The sequence below is a fragment of the Rhamphochromis longiceps genome, linkage group LG1 (genome assembly GCF_057381845.1).
Source record: "Rhamphochromis longiceps isolate RC_006_pf linkage group LG1, R_longiceps_female_GT1.1, whole genome shotgun sequence".
Taxonomy (NCBI): Eukaryota; Metazoa; Chordata; class Actinopteri; order Cichliformes; family Cichlidae; genus Rhamphochromis; species Rhamphochromis longiceps.
The window spans coordinates 32,345,501-32,363,118 of NC_140557.1; the positions used below are offsets into that span (position 1 = coordinate 32,345,501).

General features: G+C 42.3%; 1 protein-coding gene across 2 annotated transcripts in view; it reads right to left on the reverse strand.

Annotated features, from left to right (window-relative positions):
- bbox1 (butyrobetaine (gamma), 2-oxoglutarate dioxygenase (gamma-butyrobetaine hydroxylase) 1) overlaps positions 1-17,372 on the reverse strand; it is an 18,944-nt gene extending 1,572 nt beyond the window's left edge. The window contains exons 1-7 of one of the 2 annotated variants that reach the window (XM_085407425.1): positions 17,220-17,372; positions 15,302-15,759; positions 13,618-13,732; positions 3,529-3,727; positions 1,891-1,996; positions 1,532-1,728; positions 707-873 (exon numbers count right to left, since the gene is read on the reverse strand). In XM_085407425.1, coding sequence (XP_085263551.1) covers positions 707-873; positions 1,532-1,728; positions 1,891-1,996; positions 3,529-3,727; positions 13,618-13,732; positions 15,302-15,703 — 1,186 coding nt within the window. In that variant the 5' untranslated portion in view covers positions 15,704-15,759; positions 17,220-17,372. Of the gene's footprint in view, positions 1-706; positions 874-1,531; positions 1,729-1,890; positions 1,997-3,528; positions 3,728-13,617; positions 13,733-15,301; positions 15,760-17,132 lie in introns of both variants that reach the window. The other variant, XM_085407433.1, reaches the window with a different exon arrangement.
- Between the last annotated feature and the right edge of the window lie 246 nt (positions 17,373-17,618).

A 17,618-nucleotide genomic window follows, 5' to 3' on the forward strand; every position in this document is an offset into this window, starting at 1 on the left:
TCGTTCAGAGAGGTCAGAGTTGGCTGCAGAACAGCTTATAATAGCTCACAGGCGTCATTATGCTTCAAATAAAATCTGAAACCTCTGACATCGCAGTCTCGGAAACCGCTGGACGACAGTCCTAACTTCCCAAAGCTGGCACTACCACATCAAACAGCATGAGCCAAAGTCTCATTGTGCTGTGGGCAAAATTCAGCACAAGACAAAAGCAGCTTTAAAGTCAGGTCATCAGGATGGAAGCCTGAGGAATGCTGTCAAAAAACTGCCTCTCTGCTAACACCACTGTGCCTTCGAGCCCCACTCTGAAGTCCTTTAAATAAGTTCATCTCCGCTACCTGATGCTGCAGACTCTTAGCACACTGTTTTTTCAGAGGGTGTTGCATTACACTCTGGTCGTTTGCTTTTCTCTGCAGCAGCGGCACTGACACGTCACATGTCATCGCGACCCTGACGAGGACAAAGCTGTTGTTGCCCATCGCCGTCACAGTTCGTTTTCTGTTTAACACAAGCATTATCCTGCAGACTGCGCCCACCTCCCTCTCTGCATCCATTTTATTTGCACTCTCTTTCCTCGCACCTCTCACTTATTTTCATTTCGTTCTTCCAGTAACACACACTGTTTGGTATACAGGAGCATGGATGGGGGCCTTTTACACACACATTTTCCTATTCTTCTCATTTTTAATGGAAAGAGGTGCACGCTGACCTGGCTCCATCCTATAGGTGACCACGTTCTCCGGTCGGTTCATGATGTCCACGTAGGCCTTCAGTGCTCTGTAGAAGGGTTGGACCTGATGTACGGGCAGGTCCAGCACCGAGTCTCGGGTGGCGTTATTGTAGTTGATCTTCACGACTTGCCCGTCTGCGTCGACGCTGCACCGAGAGGACAAAGCTCAAAGTCAAACTAAAGTGAATCGGGACTTTTAGAGATGAGACAACCAGTCCATTAGATGCTCCACAAGAATGAATTAGAAAGCATTTCATGATTAGGCATTTTAGTCATGTATTAAGGAAGCATGCAACTCACTACCAATTCACTGAGTCTAACAGCACAACTAAATTGAATTAGTCAGTTTAATATCTTAGATGTAACTCCAGCAACTGATTATGAAATTCACTGCAGATCATTTTTCTACTCATTCATCTTTGCTCTCTACTCCCACCTTATCATTGTGACAGTAGTTACCGCACATTGACTAATTTGACATAAATCCAGCTTTTTTCAGTTACACTTGAACAGACACATGTGACTGAACATCTAATTAGCATACAATTAATACGAAGCTACGCTCTTATGATCTGCACAGCTCATGTGTGAACATAATCACTGTGAACAGCAGATGGCAGTGTCCCATTTCAAATGACAAAAATACACACCTAAGCGTATATAAGTGTACAGAAATGTCACTGTGTAGTTTCTCTAAAAGTCTGAATCTCTGCTTTATATAAAATGAGTAAATGTGTGTGTGTGCCGGGGAAAAAACCTCAAAGAAAGCACAAACTGATGATCTGCCTGATCATCTCCACTTACTCAATGATGCAGTTCTTGGACTGCAGCATGAAGTCGCAGTAATCTGTCCCGGTGTCGGTGAAGTCCACGCGCAGCGAGGTGAGCGTCTGGAAGGCCTCTGGGTCTTCTCTCTGCAGCTGCTCAGCCATGTGGAAGCCGTCCACCACTTCGCTCTCCCCTCCTTCCTTAGCCTGGTTGATGCAATGTAGAAACTGCACCTACGCCAGCCCGACACAGACACACACACATGCTCCACAAATGCTCGTTTTACAACTCTGACAACGTAAAAGCCGAACGCAGCCATAACTCAGGAGCGATACCATATCTGTCTGCTGTTATTTCATCTTCCAAACAGAGCGTACAAGTAAGATTTTACTCACTCCAGGTGCAAAGTGTAACGCCGGGTAGTCTGTATGCAGACTGAGCTTTCCTGAAGTGTAGGCTACATTGTTTGCCATGGGTTTGTCCTGGACCTGCCATGTGTGCCTGAGGACAAAGATAACATTCATTAATATACTCCACTTTAATTATTTAACTTTAGCTTTAGAAGATCAGCGGCGACAATTAGGCCGCGTGGAGGAAAAAGGACGAGATCAGATGAAGTTCGGAGGGTTCCCTGAGGGGGGAAAGCAGGCAGCTTCACAGGAATGCTCAGCCTGTAGCCTCTTAAGCAGGCACTTCATTGAGATGCAGCAAGAGTCGAGCACTAATGAGGTAAAGTTATCTTCCATGTTCTGTTTGTTTGCATGTCTCGTTCGGATGATGCGGGGGTCGTAAAACTGTCTCGTTTCTGTGATGGCAGGCCTTCAGCTTTAGTCTGCAGACTCTTTTACTTCCAGTGGCATGAGCTCATCCGCTGGCAGAGGCAAAGCTTTACGCTCCAAACCTCTGTTCTGACTGAGTGCACCAGGTAATTCCTCTGGCTTTAAAAAAAAAAAAAAAAAAAAAAAAAAAAAAAAGCTGGAATGCTTTTAGGTTGTTTTCCCCGTCTCTGTCCTCAAGTAATCAGCACAGCAATAAGTCAAAATGATGAACTCTGGTGTGGTGAAAGGGGCCCCGACGGCCGTTCGCTAAGCTCCTCCATGAAACCGAAATGAATCAAAGCTATGGATTATTCACTATTGGACATATTTCGTTTTTTTGCCTGTCCCATTTGGTTCTTTAGCCGTCAGAATTGTTGTCTGAAGACCAACAAGGATACCCAATGGATTTACTTTGCCAAATGGATCATCGTGGCATTGCTGTATTGGTCCATTTGATCGACCTTTGTTTTTATTATTTATTTTATTTTATTTTCAGTTGCTACAGACGGGACAGACATGAGTGAGGGATAGGAAAGGGAGAGGGAGGAAAAGAAGGGGAGAGGGACAGTGAGAAAGGGAAAAAAATCTCCTGGATCACCTGTTGAGAGAGAAAGAATAGAAAACAAGCAAAAAAAAAAACAAAGCAACATACTAAACACAACACCATCGCATTAATCTAGCTAAGTGTAAACAGCAGTAAATACTAAATATTCAATGTTGTTGTGCAGCACGCAGGACAGACAGCGCACAATGTGCTTTGAAGTAGCAGCAAAGAAAGGTGTAAGTCTACGAACAGTGAACACACCCGTGTGTGCACACCTGTGTGGATCAGCACGCTTGTATTCAAATGGTTTCCACATGTAATGGTCTGCAAGAGGATGTAGAGAGCCATAACCCCGTCCCCCAGGGCATGAAGCAGGCATGGAGGAGATCCAGGCCCCAGACATATTTCGTTAATGTACCAAAGTCAGAATCTGAGCCCTTCTTTCAGCACAATATCGAGCTCTTTCTGATTCACTGGAAAAAGACATGCATTTTTTTTAAGGGTCTTTTGTATTTAAATTCTTGCTAATAACACTCCGGGGCTCTGCTCCAGCTAATATATGATCGGTGGAAAATTCAACAGCTCGGGATTTAGAGGGGAGTCAGATTATTAAACAATGGCTTGGCTGAGGATCACTGGAGCAAAAATGGAGGAAGATCACAGAGTCTTACCCGTAAAATGTCAGCCTGAGATAGCCAATCCTCTCAGCCAGTCTGGCCACTTGGCCCTGCTCTGCAGGAGCCCCCTTCAGGTAGACCATGCCAACACGACGCAGGGCCAGGAGCCAAGTGAGCGCGGCCTTATCGTCACGGAGGACTTCGTCAAAGTCTGCTGAGGGAATGCGCAGTGTCGAGTCCCAATAATAACGCCCTGAAACGAGGAAGCGGACACGGCAGAAAGTTCACTTCTTATGTACGTGTTTATTTCTGGTTTCTGTCTGTCAAGAATTAAAGCTGGTTGTGCGACACAGGAACACAAAGCATTCTAAAGCAACAGCCTCTGTGCCATAACGGCTCCGTTACACAAACAAATGCTGTACAGCGAGGGCAGGAGTGCTCTGCAGCAAAGCATTTTATCAGATGTTACACTCTTGTTTTGTCCTTCTTTGTCAGCGTGCTGGTATAAACCCGAGTTGGCTTCTAGCTGACTGAGAGACTGCAGGTTGCACAGACAGTTTTATATAACCTGTAGATATTTGGAGATCTTTGCACTCTCTGAAGGAGGTCAAGCCAATAAACTGGGTGGCAAGGGCCCACACCACAAAACGTTCCGAGCTGCGTGCCCCCCAAGGTGGATCCTCAGGTGGTTGAACCAGTCCCTGCAAGTCATCTCACTTCTTTCCTCCGAGCTCTTCTCCTCCGCCGCCGCCCTCCTCCAATAAAAGGCGTAAAAATTCAAAGAATTAATCTGAGCCTGTTGACTTCAGCTGCAATCAGATATAGGGCACGTCTGCTCTCTCAGACTTTCCATCAGCACACATTTGACCTTCCAAACCCCCCCCCCCCCCCCAATCCTCTTCTCATCCTGGTATGCTGCAGGTGAATGAAATCAAGTCAACATGGAAATATGACCACAAACACTTTTTATTATCAAATGAAACACAATGAGTAGTTGGATTTCCTTTGTTTAAAAAACAACAACAATATTAAGTAGCAGCTAACAGTATGACTGATGTGATGTTTGTTTTATTGCAAAAAAGGAAACAATTCATTTAAAGTCCATTACTGCCCCCTGCTTATTAGTTCCACTTAAATCTAGAAACGCTGCAGATCTCCACTGCATGCCATCGTGTGTGCGCTTGAAGAAGAATAGCTTGCTGAGAAAAATCAGCACGTCTCCATCAGACAGACAGAAGTGTGGAGAAAACCCCCCCAAAATCCTCCCACTGCTCTCCACCCAACTGGCTCGACTTCTTTTTCCGTGGAGCCTCCCTCCAGTGACTTCCAACGAAACAGCTGCTAAGTGCATTTGTGGGGGGAGGAGGAAGAGGAAGGTTTAAACTGAGGAGATTTTGTACCTGTCTGATGTTTGTGGCTCCTTTTCGTGTCTTTTTTTCCTTTGTCCACCGACTTCCAAACAACTTTCCAAATGGCTGCATCATAAGCAGATTACAAGGCTAAGGCTTGCAGGAGATGGACACACAGGGCGAGCGCGCTGAACCTAATGCATAATTTATCATCATCTAAAGTGTTTCAAACCGCAAAACAAAATGCGACTGTTTGCTCTGAAGGCCACAAAGATTTAGAGGTATGACAAAAAGACTAACTGGTGATGTGGAGTTTCAGAGCCGCTGAGGCAGAGATGCAGCATCAGTCAGAAACACAGCGATCGTGACTTGCAGACCTCCCTCCAGGCTGTTGTCACAAACAATCAGTTTCTGGCTGCACAATTCAAAAGGGTCAGGAACCTGCTGCTTGTTAAAACTTGTCAAGAGGGCGGTGGGCAACAGAGATGGGGAACGAGAAACTGGGGCAAAGGTCAAGCCCCAGTGTTACAATTACTCTTGTGAAACTGGAACTGTCTTGTACAGGCATTGCGGCGTTTCAGCTCTGCAGTTTAGGGTGTCACTCGTGACAAAGGGGCTACAGCATTAGCTGCAGTGTGCGTATACATCAGCTGAGCAGTCCTGGCTCTAGTTCAGCTCCGATCTCATTGTGGAAACGCATCACGTTCGCCGCTATCAGGGGAATTCACAGCGTGGCTGCTGGGTTGAACAAAAGACGAGAACTTTGCAGAGTATCTGCTTTCTAATCAAGTAATCAGCACCTAACATTAGCTTGTTTTTAACCGGCAAGGCTAATCACAAATCTTGCATGGGAGGAATCATAAAGGAGGATCTTCCCCCGTCACACTGATCACACATTATGAAACAAAATAAGTTTTTTTTTCACCCGAACAGCTTTTGCTAACCTGTTTCTCTGCAGCTGCTGTTACACTCACAGTGCAGTTCTATTCAAAAGATATTCTTTGATTTAAAGCTGCTTCTCTGCATCAACAATGGATTAAAAGCAGCATGTGAATATGAACGATGTCAGACAATTTTCAGTCGTCAGCTTGCCTCAGCTTATTGGAGCCTCTCCTTTTCACTGCTCTCGTAGCTTGTTTTCCCAAGCAGCTGGAAGTGGGTTTTTGGCAATAAAGCACCAAGTTTTTTTCTACCTGCTCTGCACTTAACAGTTAAAAAACACAGCTGCCAAGATGCTGGTGAACACTGAGGAGTGCTGGTAGCTAAAGAGACAGATTTGTAGGAGGTGGGGGTGACCAAAATCAAATCTTAGTGAAGTCAATGCTGTAGTTCTATTAATGAAGTGAACACAAGCTCAGTGTCCTGCAGCAGTAAACCTGGGCAGATCAAGTCCAGTACACAATATTCTTGTCCTGTAAGTACAAACCACTCAAAGCTCTTAATCACCAATTTTTTTTGAGTATTCTTTTGGAAAAGCATCCACACAGGCAATAAGAACCATCACTCTCTTTTGCATAGTTTCCAGCTGTGGTTACCGGTGGTCCGGTGTCAGAATTAGCATGTGTGTGTTTTTTAAATATCAGTATGCAAAAGAAAAAAATAATAAAACAGAGCAGAGCAGTGTCAAACTGAGGCAGCCTCGAGTCTGCACTGTGTTCATTTGTGTAAAATCACTGTGGGTTTCACACACAGGACTGTGCTGCCATGTGCTTGAAGGGACACCCTCCGACAGCCTGACAAGATATGTGCATAATCCCCTCCACTGTGCCCCCACCCCCCCAGTCCTGGTCTGCTACAGTGGCTTTTCCAGATGAGGAAACCTGAAGCCGTGGTTCCCGTGGTTGTCAGGCAGCTCATGGCAGTTTGGCTCTGCTCTCGCTGGGCTGTGTGATTTAAGCTCGCAGGCCCAGGGTCGCTCTCCTCTGCAACTGGGAGCGCCTTCAAAGCTCTACTTGAATCACTGCAGTTATCCAGAGCTTTTGTTTTGACTTGGTTAAGTTTTATCACCGAGCTCAGATCAGCTCACTTCAATGGTCCGTCTGTGGAATACACAGTGGAGGGTGCACGGCCAGATGGGCATACACAATCTATTTTTTTTAAGGAAGAGCAGTCTTTAGGAAATTCAATTCAAACTGCTGTTTATACTGAAAGCAGATTTTAGAAGTTTTACTGAATATATGCAATCTCCTTTGTTTTTGTTTTTTTTAAAGTGGAAAAATGACCCCGCTATCTGTACTTTTTATGTGATTTTAGTGGTGCATCAATATAAACTATGGTGGGATCCTTTGTACTCTTATTGGTTAAAGATCTACAATCAGTCAAATCAGTTTTGTTTTAGTTTTTTTGTCCCAATAGATTTTGCTTTGTCTCTCTACGAAGGACTAAAAGAAGCTTTTCATGTAAAGAAGAAAGAGCAGAAACGGTCACTACTGGCTTTTATCAATGTTTTAAACTATTTAATGTTCCAATATAATCCTTTTCTAAGAAGACACCTGGAAAGAAATGTGCAGTCATATTCTACTCAACAATTACCAAGCACATTTGCATTTTCCTAGCATATGTACCGGAGTGTGCGTTTATCAATGGCACTGCAAGACCATCACGCCACCTTTCCACTAGTGCAACAAACACACCTTTATTAATGAAACAGACGCGGATTACGGAGCAGCCAACTTGTGCATTACCACTTTGGAAGACACAGTGTGAGCAGTGTTTTCTCACCGAGGAGCAGCAGTCCCCTCCGCACGCTAATCCAAACTTTCTCCATCTGCAAATTTAGTTTCCCGAAACTCAACTGAACACTGTGCTAGTTTGTCAAAATCATGTCTTTTTTTGGAAACTTATACGCAACTCTTTCAGCATTATTTCAAGTGCCAAGCGGGACGTCCGCCTTGCCAAAGAAATGAAAAATCCAATCATTATAGTCATTAAGCTTCCCGTGGAGTCTGATGCAAAGGTGTTGAAATTTCAAATGAGATGACAAAGGGATTTAACCCAAATATAACTGATCCGTGAGGAATTATAGGAATACACCGTGAGAAATAAACTGTGTTGCGGGTGAAAAATGGTGAAATCTGTTGAAAGGGGGCCAATTTTGAGGTCGCTTGAAAGAGACACCTGATATATGAAAGGCTTGGTGAACCAATCGTATTTCTGACAAGTCTGAAGTGCTAAACCCCTCAAGACTCCATTATTGCAGAGTACACAGTAAATAAATAAAAGCCATTTATGACAAATTAAAGTATACACCAGTTTCTCATGTGAGGTTGGTAATACAGCCTGTGAGAGCGCATGTGTTTGGAAAGTTGGTTGTGCTGAAACTGTAAACGGCGCGTGAAGTGATGATCCAGTTTGGAAGAACGTACGTGTTTTTCCACTGTTGGACTTCCACGGCTGTTTCCAGGGAAGCCGCTCGGTCGACTGATGATTGGTGACACAGAAGGCTAAACTCAGACCAGATGGCAAAGGGGAAAAACATCATTGAAACTGGGAACTGACAAATCAGCTGCTATGAAATCCATCAGCAGACTTAATGAAGAAAAATCCACCAGTCAGTCAGTACGTTTACGATATATGTCCAATTCAAATGGAATGCTAATTGATTTATAATGTAAGTATTAAAAGCAGGAAATTAGGGCAAAAAATACATTTTTAATGCTACGGAGAGCAAAGAAAACTGACACATTTTCTCTTTAGAAGGGAAAAGGATAACTGAAAAAGGCAACCAGGTTGATCGAAAAAACAAAACAAAACATGTATCTGTGTACAGGACATGGGTGCCAACACATGTGTGCAAACTGCATATATTTAGACATTTTTATCAATGTATCTCCCAGAAAGAGAAACTGAACCTGAACTTCTGGACTTTATGGCTGCACTGATGCGAAAATGATCATTTCCCTGATACCTTTGGACAGTTTCATTTTAGCCTGGAATTCTCTAGTTAGTGGAATCGGTACAAAATCGAGCAGCAACGGATTTCAATTTGACAAGACGACATTACAGGTTTTCAAGTCTGTTAGGGAGTATCTCTGTGGATGTTTTTAAAATGTATTAGCAAGTACTATGAAAGAGTCAGTCTGGTGCAGTACGTACTGTAGGGAAATATTTCCCCCTTTTTCTGTTTAGGTCAGCTTTTGTCAGACTTTTGACAGCAGAAATACTTTTTTGGCTGTGATAAGTTACTAGGACGTTTTTTTGGCAGGCCAGAGAAAGGACAGCTGTAAAAGCGAAAAGAAACCTTTTTCAAAATTAAAAAAAAAGTCCAGTATACTACTTCATGTATTGCTTCAGATTTTAAACACACTTTGTGTTTCATTTTTATCTAAACTGATCAACAGCAGGAGTATTGAGTGATGCATGTGTTGAAGGAGCTATGACTATGGAAAGAAAACGCTGTGCAACTGAAGAAAAATTGCAAAATGATTGTAAAATAAACCCTGCTCTTTTATGAAATATGATTAACAATAAACCAGGGGACCAACGATTACTGTAAACACAGGCATAAATCTTTTGTTGTGACTTTGCCATCTATCAGTGAAGCACTGTTTTGATATTCAAAATCACTCTGAATGTGAATGGATGTGCTTCAAAGAAGAAAGAGCGCTTTTACTAATAAAACCTGATCCTGATATTCTGCGAAATCGCATTTAAAGACTCAACTTGTTACAAGAGTAATGACATGCCATTATGCCCCAGTTGAGGATGAACAGTTGGCTAAATTAGAGAATACTCATAACTGCAATTTAGAAAAAGAAGAGACTACATATGTGAAGTGGTGGATAAGTGTGAGGAAAAAAGCTCAAAGCCACGTATTCAGGCTTATTTTTACTTTTTTAAAAACCCCACTTAACCTGTTTCATTTCTGCCTTTTAAATACCAGTGACATAAAATTAGTCATGAAATCAACCCCGGCTAAATAAACATGACAAGCTCCAAGTGGGAGGCCCGAGATGATTACATGGCTCAAATACTGAAAGCATCTGGCAGGCTTTAAGTAAATCACTGACAGATTTATTATGAAAGGAAGACTCATTGCAGATAAGGATGTGAGTGACATATGCTTTTAGTGTTCCCGAGAGCACTGCGACATCGTCACTCTCCTTTAAACGATGTAAAGGGTTCATAGTGCCAGCAAGATAATGGCATGAGTGTATTCCAAAGGTCCCGAACATATCTACAAAGGAGATGTAAATACTCGATCCACACAGAATAGCTAAGTCTATTAAATGCGTCATTCCGTGCCGACTGTGCGTTGAGCTCAGTGTCTGCGCATGCCAACACATCTGCTGTAATATTTTCTAATATGTATGAGCAGGAATGATTTCACAGCTATGTTTATTTACAGCAGCATTTCTAACGCAACAGACTTGAACTAACAACACTCATTTAAACTTGTAATGCTGCAATAAAGCATAAAATCTCAAATCCAGTTGGTACTTCCTGTCCAGGCTTTGCTCGAGGAATAATCCTGATTGGGAAAGCAGTGGATCGAACAACAAGAAAGCACTGACGTTCATAGATCCACGTCACACATCAAAGCTTTTTTAACTCGCGGTGGACTCTTGGTCATTATATCAGATCTCAATTTTAGATAAGTTCTTTTTAAATATCAAGTAATCAAACAATTTCTGCACAAATGCAGTAAAACATGAAAGCATATAAGGCAGTAAGAACCACAACAGTTTAAAATAAAAAGGTACAGTGGAGTTTATAAGAAATCCCCACTCGCAGAAACCGAGCAGCGTGAGTTTAAATCTGTGGTCGCACGTTATCTGCAGGCTCAGGGATTCGTTTGTTCTGAAAGGAAGGAAATACAACGGTGAGCTTGTATTTGCTAAGAACATGCTGCTGTGTTCTTGACCCTCAGTCTGAATTCATTTTCCATATGGTACAGACAGACAGGGGTCTGCGTGAGACTCGGTTACACTGACGTCAGCTTTTTTTTTTCCTCTTAAACACCACACATTTTTGGAACTGACACAATCTTTGTTATTTTATTTTTTCCAGGTAAAGTTATGAAGAATACGGGCTTAACGTGCAGACTCACCTGGACTTCCACAACAAAAACAGCACTGGTAGATGATCACAGAGTCATTTCCATCGTAAAGATAAAATTTTATCGAAATCAGCCAAGGAATTCTGTTTAAAACCAAAAGTCAGCCCAGCTCTGGAACAGCATTCTTTGGACAGATGAGACAGATCAGTCTGTACCAGAACAAGGAGAAGGGAAAAGTACGGAGGAGGCTTGGAAAGGCTCACGATCCGATGCATACAACATTCCCTGTAAAATATGGCGGATGCAGTGCGACACATGGTTAAGCACTTTGTCCCTGCTGTAGACAAAACAAAAGGCAAAAAAGGCATTTATCAGTGATACTCATCTGTATCACTGAATAACTGTCCCCGATTGATGTCTAATAGCATTTCACCAATAGCTTTCTGGTGAGCTACACACTTGTGATTTGAAAGGCACAAATAGTAAAAGAAAGCAAGAAAAAAGCCCTACTTTAGACAAAAAGTGAAGTTTTAAAACATGATGAATAAAAACCCCAAAGCTCAAATTATCACATTGACCTCACTGCGTCTCAAGTGTGCTACACTTTCGCTTTCACAAGCCCACTTGGGCCTGTAAAATCGAGGAGCGCTGCATGAAAAAGCACACAGAAATTCAAACGGTGGGCTTCACTTTAGCCACAAACAAGTAAGTGAGTGAGAATACGAGAAAAAACCTCAGAGGTGAACGCTGTGCATCATCCATCTTTTGAGAATGTAGACCTTTCCGGTATTTTTCAGTTCGAGGAATTTCATGCTGGCGCTCAGGAGGAAATAATTAAACCCAGTGAGTGCGTGTGTGTGTGTGTGTGTGTACGTCATCTTTTATTGTGTTTTGATGCATGATCTTAGCAGCGCCTTCCAGGAGCGCTCCTGGCTCTGAGCTGAGCACTTCTGAAAAAAAAAAAAACCCTAAACAACAAAATGACTGTCTGTAAATTGCTATGAGGGCGATCTACTTACACCTCCACATGAATAGAGGAGTTCTGCAACACAAGACACACACGTACAGACCCTTAATCAGTCTGGAACAGAGCAGGAGCCGCTCAGCCCTGTGGATCCTTCAGGACCACGTGTGTGTACACAAACCAACTACAGTCCATCCCCCGCTCCACTGAAGTGCTGCTACCTTGTTCCACAGCTGAACTTTCTCCTCTGCTTGTCTGGCAGACTGTAAAGCGTCCTGGGCCATTGTAAATGTACTGTAAAATGAGTTTTCTTCTAGTCTTTAAAAAAAAAGTATTGTAATGTTACAAAGCGAAAAAAAAACAACAATGTTTGCAAAGACGAGTTTAAATCGGGGGCATCTTTTTGTTCCCTGGGAAAAGCTCGGAATTTACACGAATTTTCATTTTAGCAGCTACACAGTCAAGCGGCGCTCACAGTGACTGTATTCACGTCGCATGCCAAGTGCTATTACATTTTCTACTACACATTCATTCATATATTTCCCTGCAGATAAACCCGTCTAGTTCAGACACACTATTGTCAGATACAACTGATTGGAAAACACTTTAAACTAAAAAGCGACGATGGAACAAAAACAACAACTACATGAAGTATGAAATACCAGTCTGCAATTGTTCTAACTCTACAGTAATCCCAGCAAGAAATTTATTTCAACTGAGCAACCTTGACAGTCTCATTAACAGACTACAGGGATACGCACAAACAGCTTCCGAATATAATTGTGACACAGTGGAATAGGCCTACAGAAATTACTCAGTTTATGTCCAACAGCGCTAAAGCAGAAAATGTTTCATTTACACCGTCCACACAGGAGGATACATAATTACCCACTTCCAACGTGCCTGCGTTGAAAGACGAAAATTAAATCATCTTGTATTTTGCAGTAAATTACTGTGAATGCATTACTCAGAGTTTGATACGAACTCATCGCTGACTGAACTTTTCTGTGTTGGACAAAAAAAAGAAAAAAAAGAAGTCAAATGAATCACCGTGTGCTGAAATAAAACCGGCTGCACTTAACTTCTATTCTTCCCGTTCGGACTGTGAGTCGCATCTAATGTGAAATATGAGGTTCTGTGGTCACAGTATGGAAAATGTGATCCGTGACGAGCTTCGTTGGACTTGCTGCTTTACCGTTTACGTGTAAGCTGGTAACACCTGCTGCTCGGCAAGCTGATAAATTGCCGTTTTCAGATACTGCTTTGAAAATGCAGTTATTCGTGACAGTGTTTGTTCATCCTGTTAATTTTGAGACAGCTGCGGCGTGATTTATGGCCCCCTTTAAAGATAATCTATTTTACCATTACATCAACAATAATTAGAAAGTAATCACTGGTTTAAGTCTACAGCAGCCCCAATAACGGCAGCCCTTTTTGTCACCAATTTAATGGTTTCATTTTGTGGCCTTCTCAGTTAAACTCCACATAAGTAAATACAATACAGTAGAAGATCAAAAATAAGAGTAAATTCTACTTTACAAGAACATCACAAACTAAAGCAGAGATATTAAATGAAACTCCCCAAATGTACATAAAACATTCTCTTGGTGGAAAGATTTTTGGCACACACTGTTGCAATCTGATAATACCTTCTACCTTCTTTCAGGTGACAAAGCTTAGCCCATGATGAAACGCATGCAATTCAAAAGATCACAGCACAGCTCGGCACAGGAAATCCTGGATAGAGGGCGAGGCCGCTGCTCCTATCAAGTACATGACATCCTAAAAGTACAGACTTTAAATTGAGTGAAAATTATGAAAGCTGGACTCACTATTGAGGAAAAGCTCTTCCTGCATTGCCTGTCGGGCAGCAGGAGAGAAGCAGCGTTTCTTCAGCCACTCTGCATCAAAGACACTGATGTGCTGGTCGGGCCATACGATGGAGACCTGTGGAGAGATGAAAGCTTATTGAACTGGTTTGTCAAAGTGCTCTTTTTCTTTTTAAGTGTTCACCTAATATTTTGTAGTGATTGCTAGTCAACTGAAGTAAAGTTTGTGTCAAATGAACAATCCATGTTTATTTAGAGGGTATTGTCTTGTTAGTAACACATGACTAGGATAGAAAAAAAGATGGGTTTGAACACTGATCTTTGAAGGCGTTGGTTTGTTTTTTTTGCTTCATAAGGTTAAAAAAACAAAAAAACAAAACTTACTCCCTTCTTTCCAAATACCTGTGGAGGCTTTTAGCCAATCCAACCACGTCCTCAAACCTTTTGGTATTTTTAAAGACGCGTGTTTGCTATAATGCATAATGGCTATCCAGTATATCTTGGTACAGGAAACAGGATGCACACGGTAGCTTGGCAGTGCTGTCACGTCAAAGGAATCTGTTTATAGCCGTGTCCTACTTCAGGGCCTGGATCCTCTGAAGGACACAGTTCACTGGGGAGATTTCTTTGGAGGACTTAAAGGTCAGGCTGAATGCGCCAAAATTAGACTGTCTGACCTCATCAGTTCATCACCAGGCAGTTTCTCAGTAACAATAAGCAAAGTGTAAATGTCATTCCCGAACTGGAACAAGTTTCATGACAACCAAGTATAATGAGATGCATTTAAAATTTTAAACACGACAACGACACAAGCGCACCCAAACAAACTGCTTAAAGCAGAGCAACGAGAATAGAGTTGTGGAGATGTCATGTTTGAATCTTTGTAAAACATTTGAAATATCAGTTCTTCTGCTGAATTCATGTTTACTTATTTGTTTGGCCTGAAAACATCAGATAAAAGCAAGTAATCACTATATATTTTCCAGGGCCTAAGGTGACACCACTTTTTCCCCTAAAGAACAGTCAAAATTAGAATCCCTGCCTAGTGCCTGTACGCCCAGCAAACTAGCCAAGGTGCAGCTTTCATGCACATCTGTGCTGACTCATGATGTATGCAGTAAAGGCTAAAGGAACTTAACATTAAGTATCACACCAACCTGAAATCTAATCACATCTCCTCCTTCTGTTTCCGAGTTAATGTTCTGAATAATGGGCAAGAACGTGCAGAACATTATAATATCAGTTAAGTTGACCTTTTATCCTGTTTGATATTTGGTGAAAAGATCTTACGCTATGGCCAAAAAATAAAGAAAGAAAGAAATTGTGAGATAACACCAGTGACCTTTGACCACCAAAATCTAATCAGTTCATCCTTGAGTTTAAGTGAGCTTTTGGATATTATTTTGGATACTGATTAACTTAAAAGAGGACCAACTCATCTGCTGTTGATCTTACAGGTGAAAGTTATAAGGAGCGCAAAAGAAGTGGTATTTCAAAATAATGTGCAAGTACAACTACATGACTGGAGAGAAATTACTGTTGAACCAGAGAGTAGCTCTGGAAATCCACTCGCAGCCAACTTGAGTCATAATTTTAACTTTCATCCTTTTCTCTAAACATAAAACATCCATCTTGTGTGTCTGTGTGGAACTCTGAAAACCACAAGCCAAGTTTGGCAGCAGCCCACCTTGTTGTCATTGGTGACCTCCACAACATCTACTCCTGTGTGAATATCGAGATCGGCCAGCAAGAGCGTTCGGGCTTGAGCAGATTGCAGGGTACACAGTGGACACTGGCAGTTGTCTCTCAGCCAGGTGAATGGGTACAGACTGTGGCCTCCATCCTCCCACTCCACCTCCATCTGCCTGTCATCGTCCAGAGCTCGGACATGCCTCACTAGGTGGCGAGAGGCAGGAAGGGAGGCTGACTCCAGTGTGTGCCGCCCACGAAGATGTAATGAAATCAGGCAAGGAGGTAGAGGAGCAGCGGTTGGCCCCAGCCTACGACAAGCCCTCAGAGCCTGGCGGGTCAGAGAGGTGCTCCTCTGCAGAGCAGGCAGGGCCGAACGTGCAACAGTGCTCATCCACATTTCTGAAGGGTTTTGCCCCCGGCAGCTTTATCGCCAGATTGGAAAGGGCTAACACTCTGCAGAGAAAAAGTTAGTGACTTTAGACAATATTAAAAAGCAAGATTTTTTTTTCTCGTTTCCATGCAGCTTTTGGAAATGTGGTTTGTTGCTATGCTACACTCTGCTGACTGTGTTGATAAGACAAAGCTGCAGTTTAGAAACCACACAATTTTTCTTTTGACCGAAATGCTGAACAGTTTGCATGCACAAGACACATTAGCAATCTGAAATTGAATATGATGATGATATTCACATATTAACCTTCACCGTTTCATCGGTGGTGTGCCGATACAATACAGATACCGTTAAGCTATAAAGCCAGTTTATGTAGGGGAGAGCAGCTCGTTATGATTTATGAGATAAACAATCATTAATTTTGAAATTCTTTTAAGATTTCATTGACCAGTAAATAACTGTGATTTGTATTTTCCACAGTAATGAGTTAATACAACAAAACACAGCTTTCAGCTTTTCATGTATTTTAAATTTGGGTTTAGACTGTCTTTAAAGCACTCTGGGTCAGCTTCTGTTGTTTAAACGTGTTATAGGCTATAAACAAAACAGACAACATGGTTTAGACATTTTTCATTTAAAAAATGATTTAGACAATGACAATTCAGTGGGTTACATGCTGAACTTGGATGGAAACAAAGTATCAATCCTATTGTGTTAGTATCAATCTGATACCAATACCAGCTTTGGTATCGATACAATCGATATTTGGCCTGATCCGCCCACCTCTAATGTCTGACCACCAACCACAAAAAACCGACTGGAGACAGCAAACTCACAGTTAGGAACTTATAAGTGTGAAATGTTCGGAATGCGCTTTAAAAAAAATAAAAGACAGCTGGGTAATTTTGCCACCCAACTAACTAATGCATCATTCCACTTTCACAGATTCAAACAATAGCTGTAAAACATTTCGGGGGTGTAACTGTCTGTGCTGAACAGGGTTAGGTTTAGCCCTTTGATTCGTACCCCCCTCATTTGACAGCTGTGGGTGCTTGTTTTGTTACAGTTTATTTATATATAACTCAGTGCGAGATTAGCTTCTATTTCTTTAATACTGCTGACTTCAAGCTTCCCGATTCTACTGTTGTTGATCAGGGCTGTGGCACTGACAGCTGGTTTTGACAAGCATACAACATACATTGACTGAATCAGAAATGAGTTGGTGAACAGCTACTGACAGAGTGACTTATCCTCGGTCTAACTCCGTAAGGTCTAAAATGACAGCATTTAGCCGGTAGCCGCTGTGTTTGAAGAACGAGCTAACCCTCGACTGTTAGCAGGCTAGTTTCTGTCAACGCACTCGTTCATCCGGTACAACGACATCCTGAATTCAGCTTCAAAGCTAATAGCGAGACTAAACAGTGGAGCCGCTTACCCAGCAGGACTCCTGTGTCAAGTTTGTGTATTAAAGTGGCAGGAAGAAGAAAAAAAAGTCCGCCTTTTCGCCATCAACAGAATTTACCTGGATCAATTAGATGACGGTCGGTGTGTTGTTCCCACGAGCACTGCGGACGTCACAACACAACCGCCGGGTGTCAGCGTGCCAGAGAAAGTAGGTGAAAGGTTGATCGGCGGCAGTATTGAACAGGAAGACACAATCACTACACGCGCGTAAACTTTGCTCTACTTTCTTATCCCAGCCATAATACAGCCACGATACAATCTGATAAGGACAGGGTGGATGTGTTTTTAGAAACAGTAGTGGGAAAGTACAGCAGACACACGCTACACAGCTACCAGTTAATCTAACACCGTTATTTTAATTCTAATAGTAGGTGGGTCACAGTTTCAGTGTGATAAGCGCCTTTGGGTGGTTAGGGGCAAACATGTGCGCGTTTTGGAGGTCCACTAGGTTATCGTT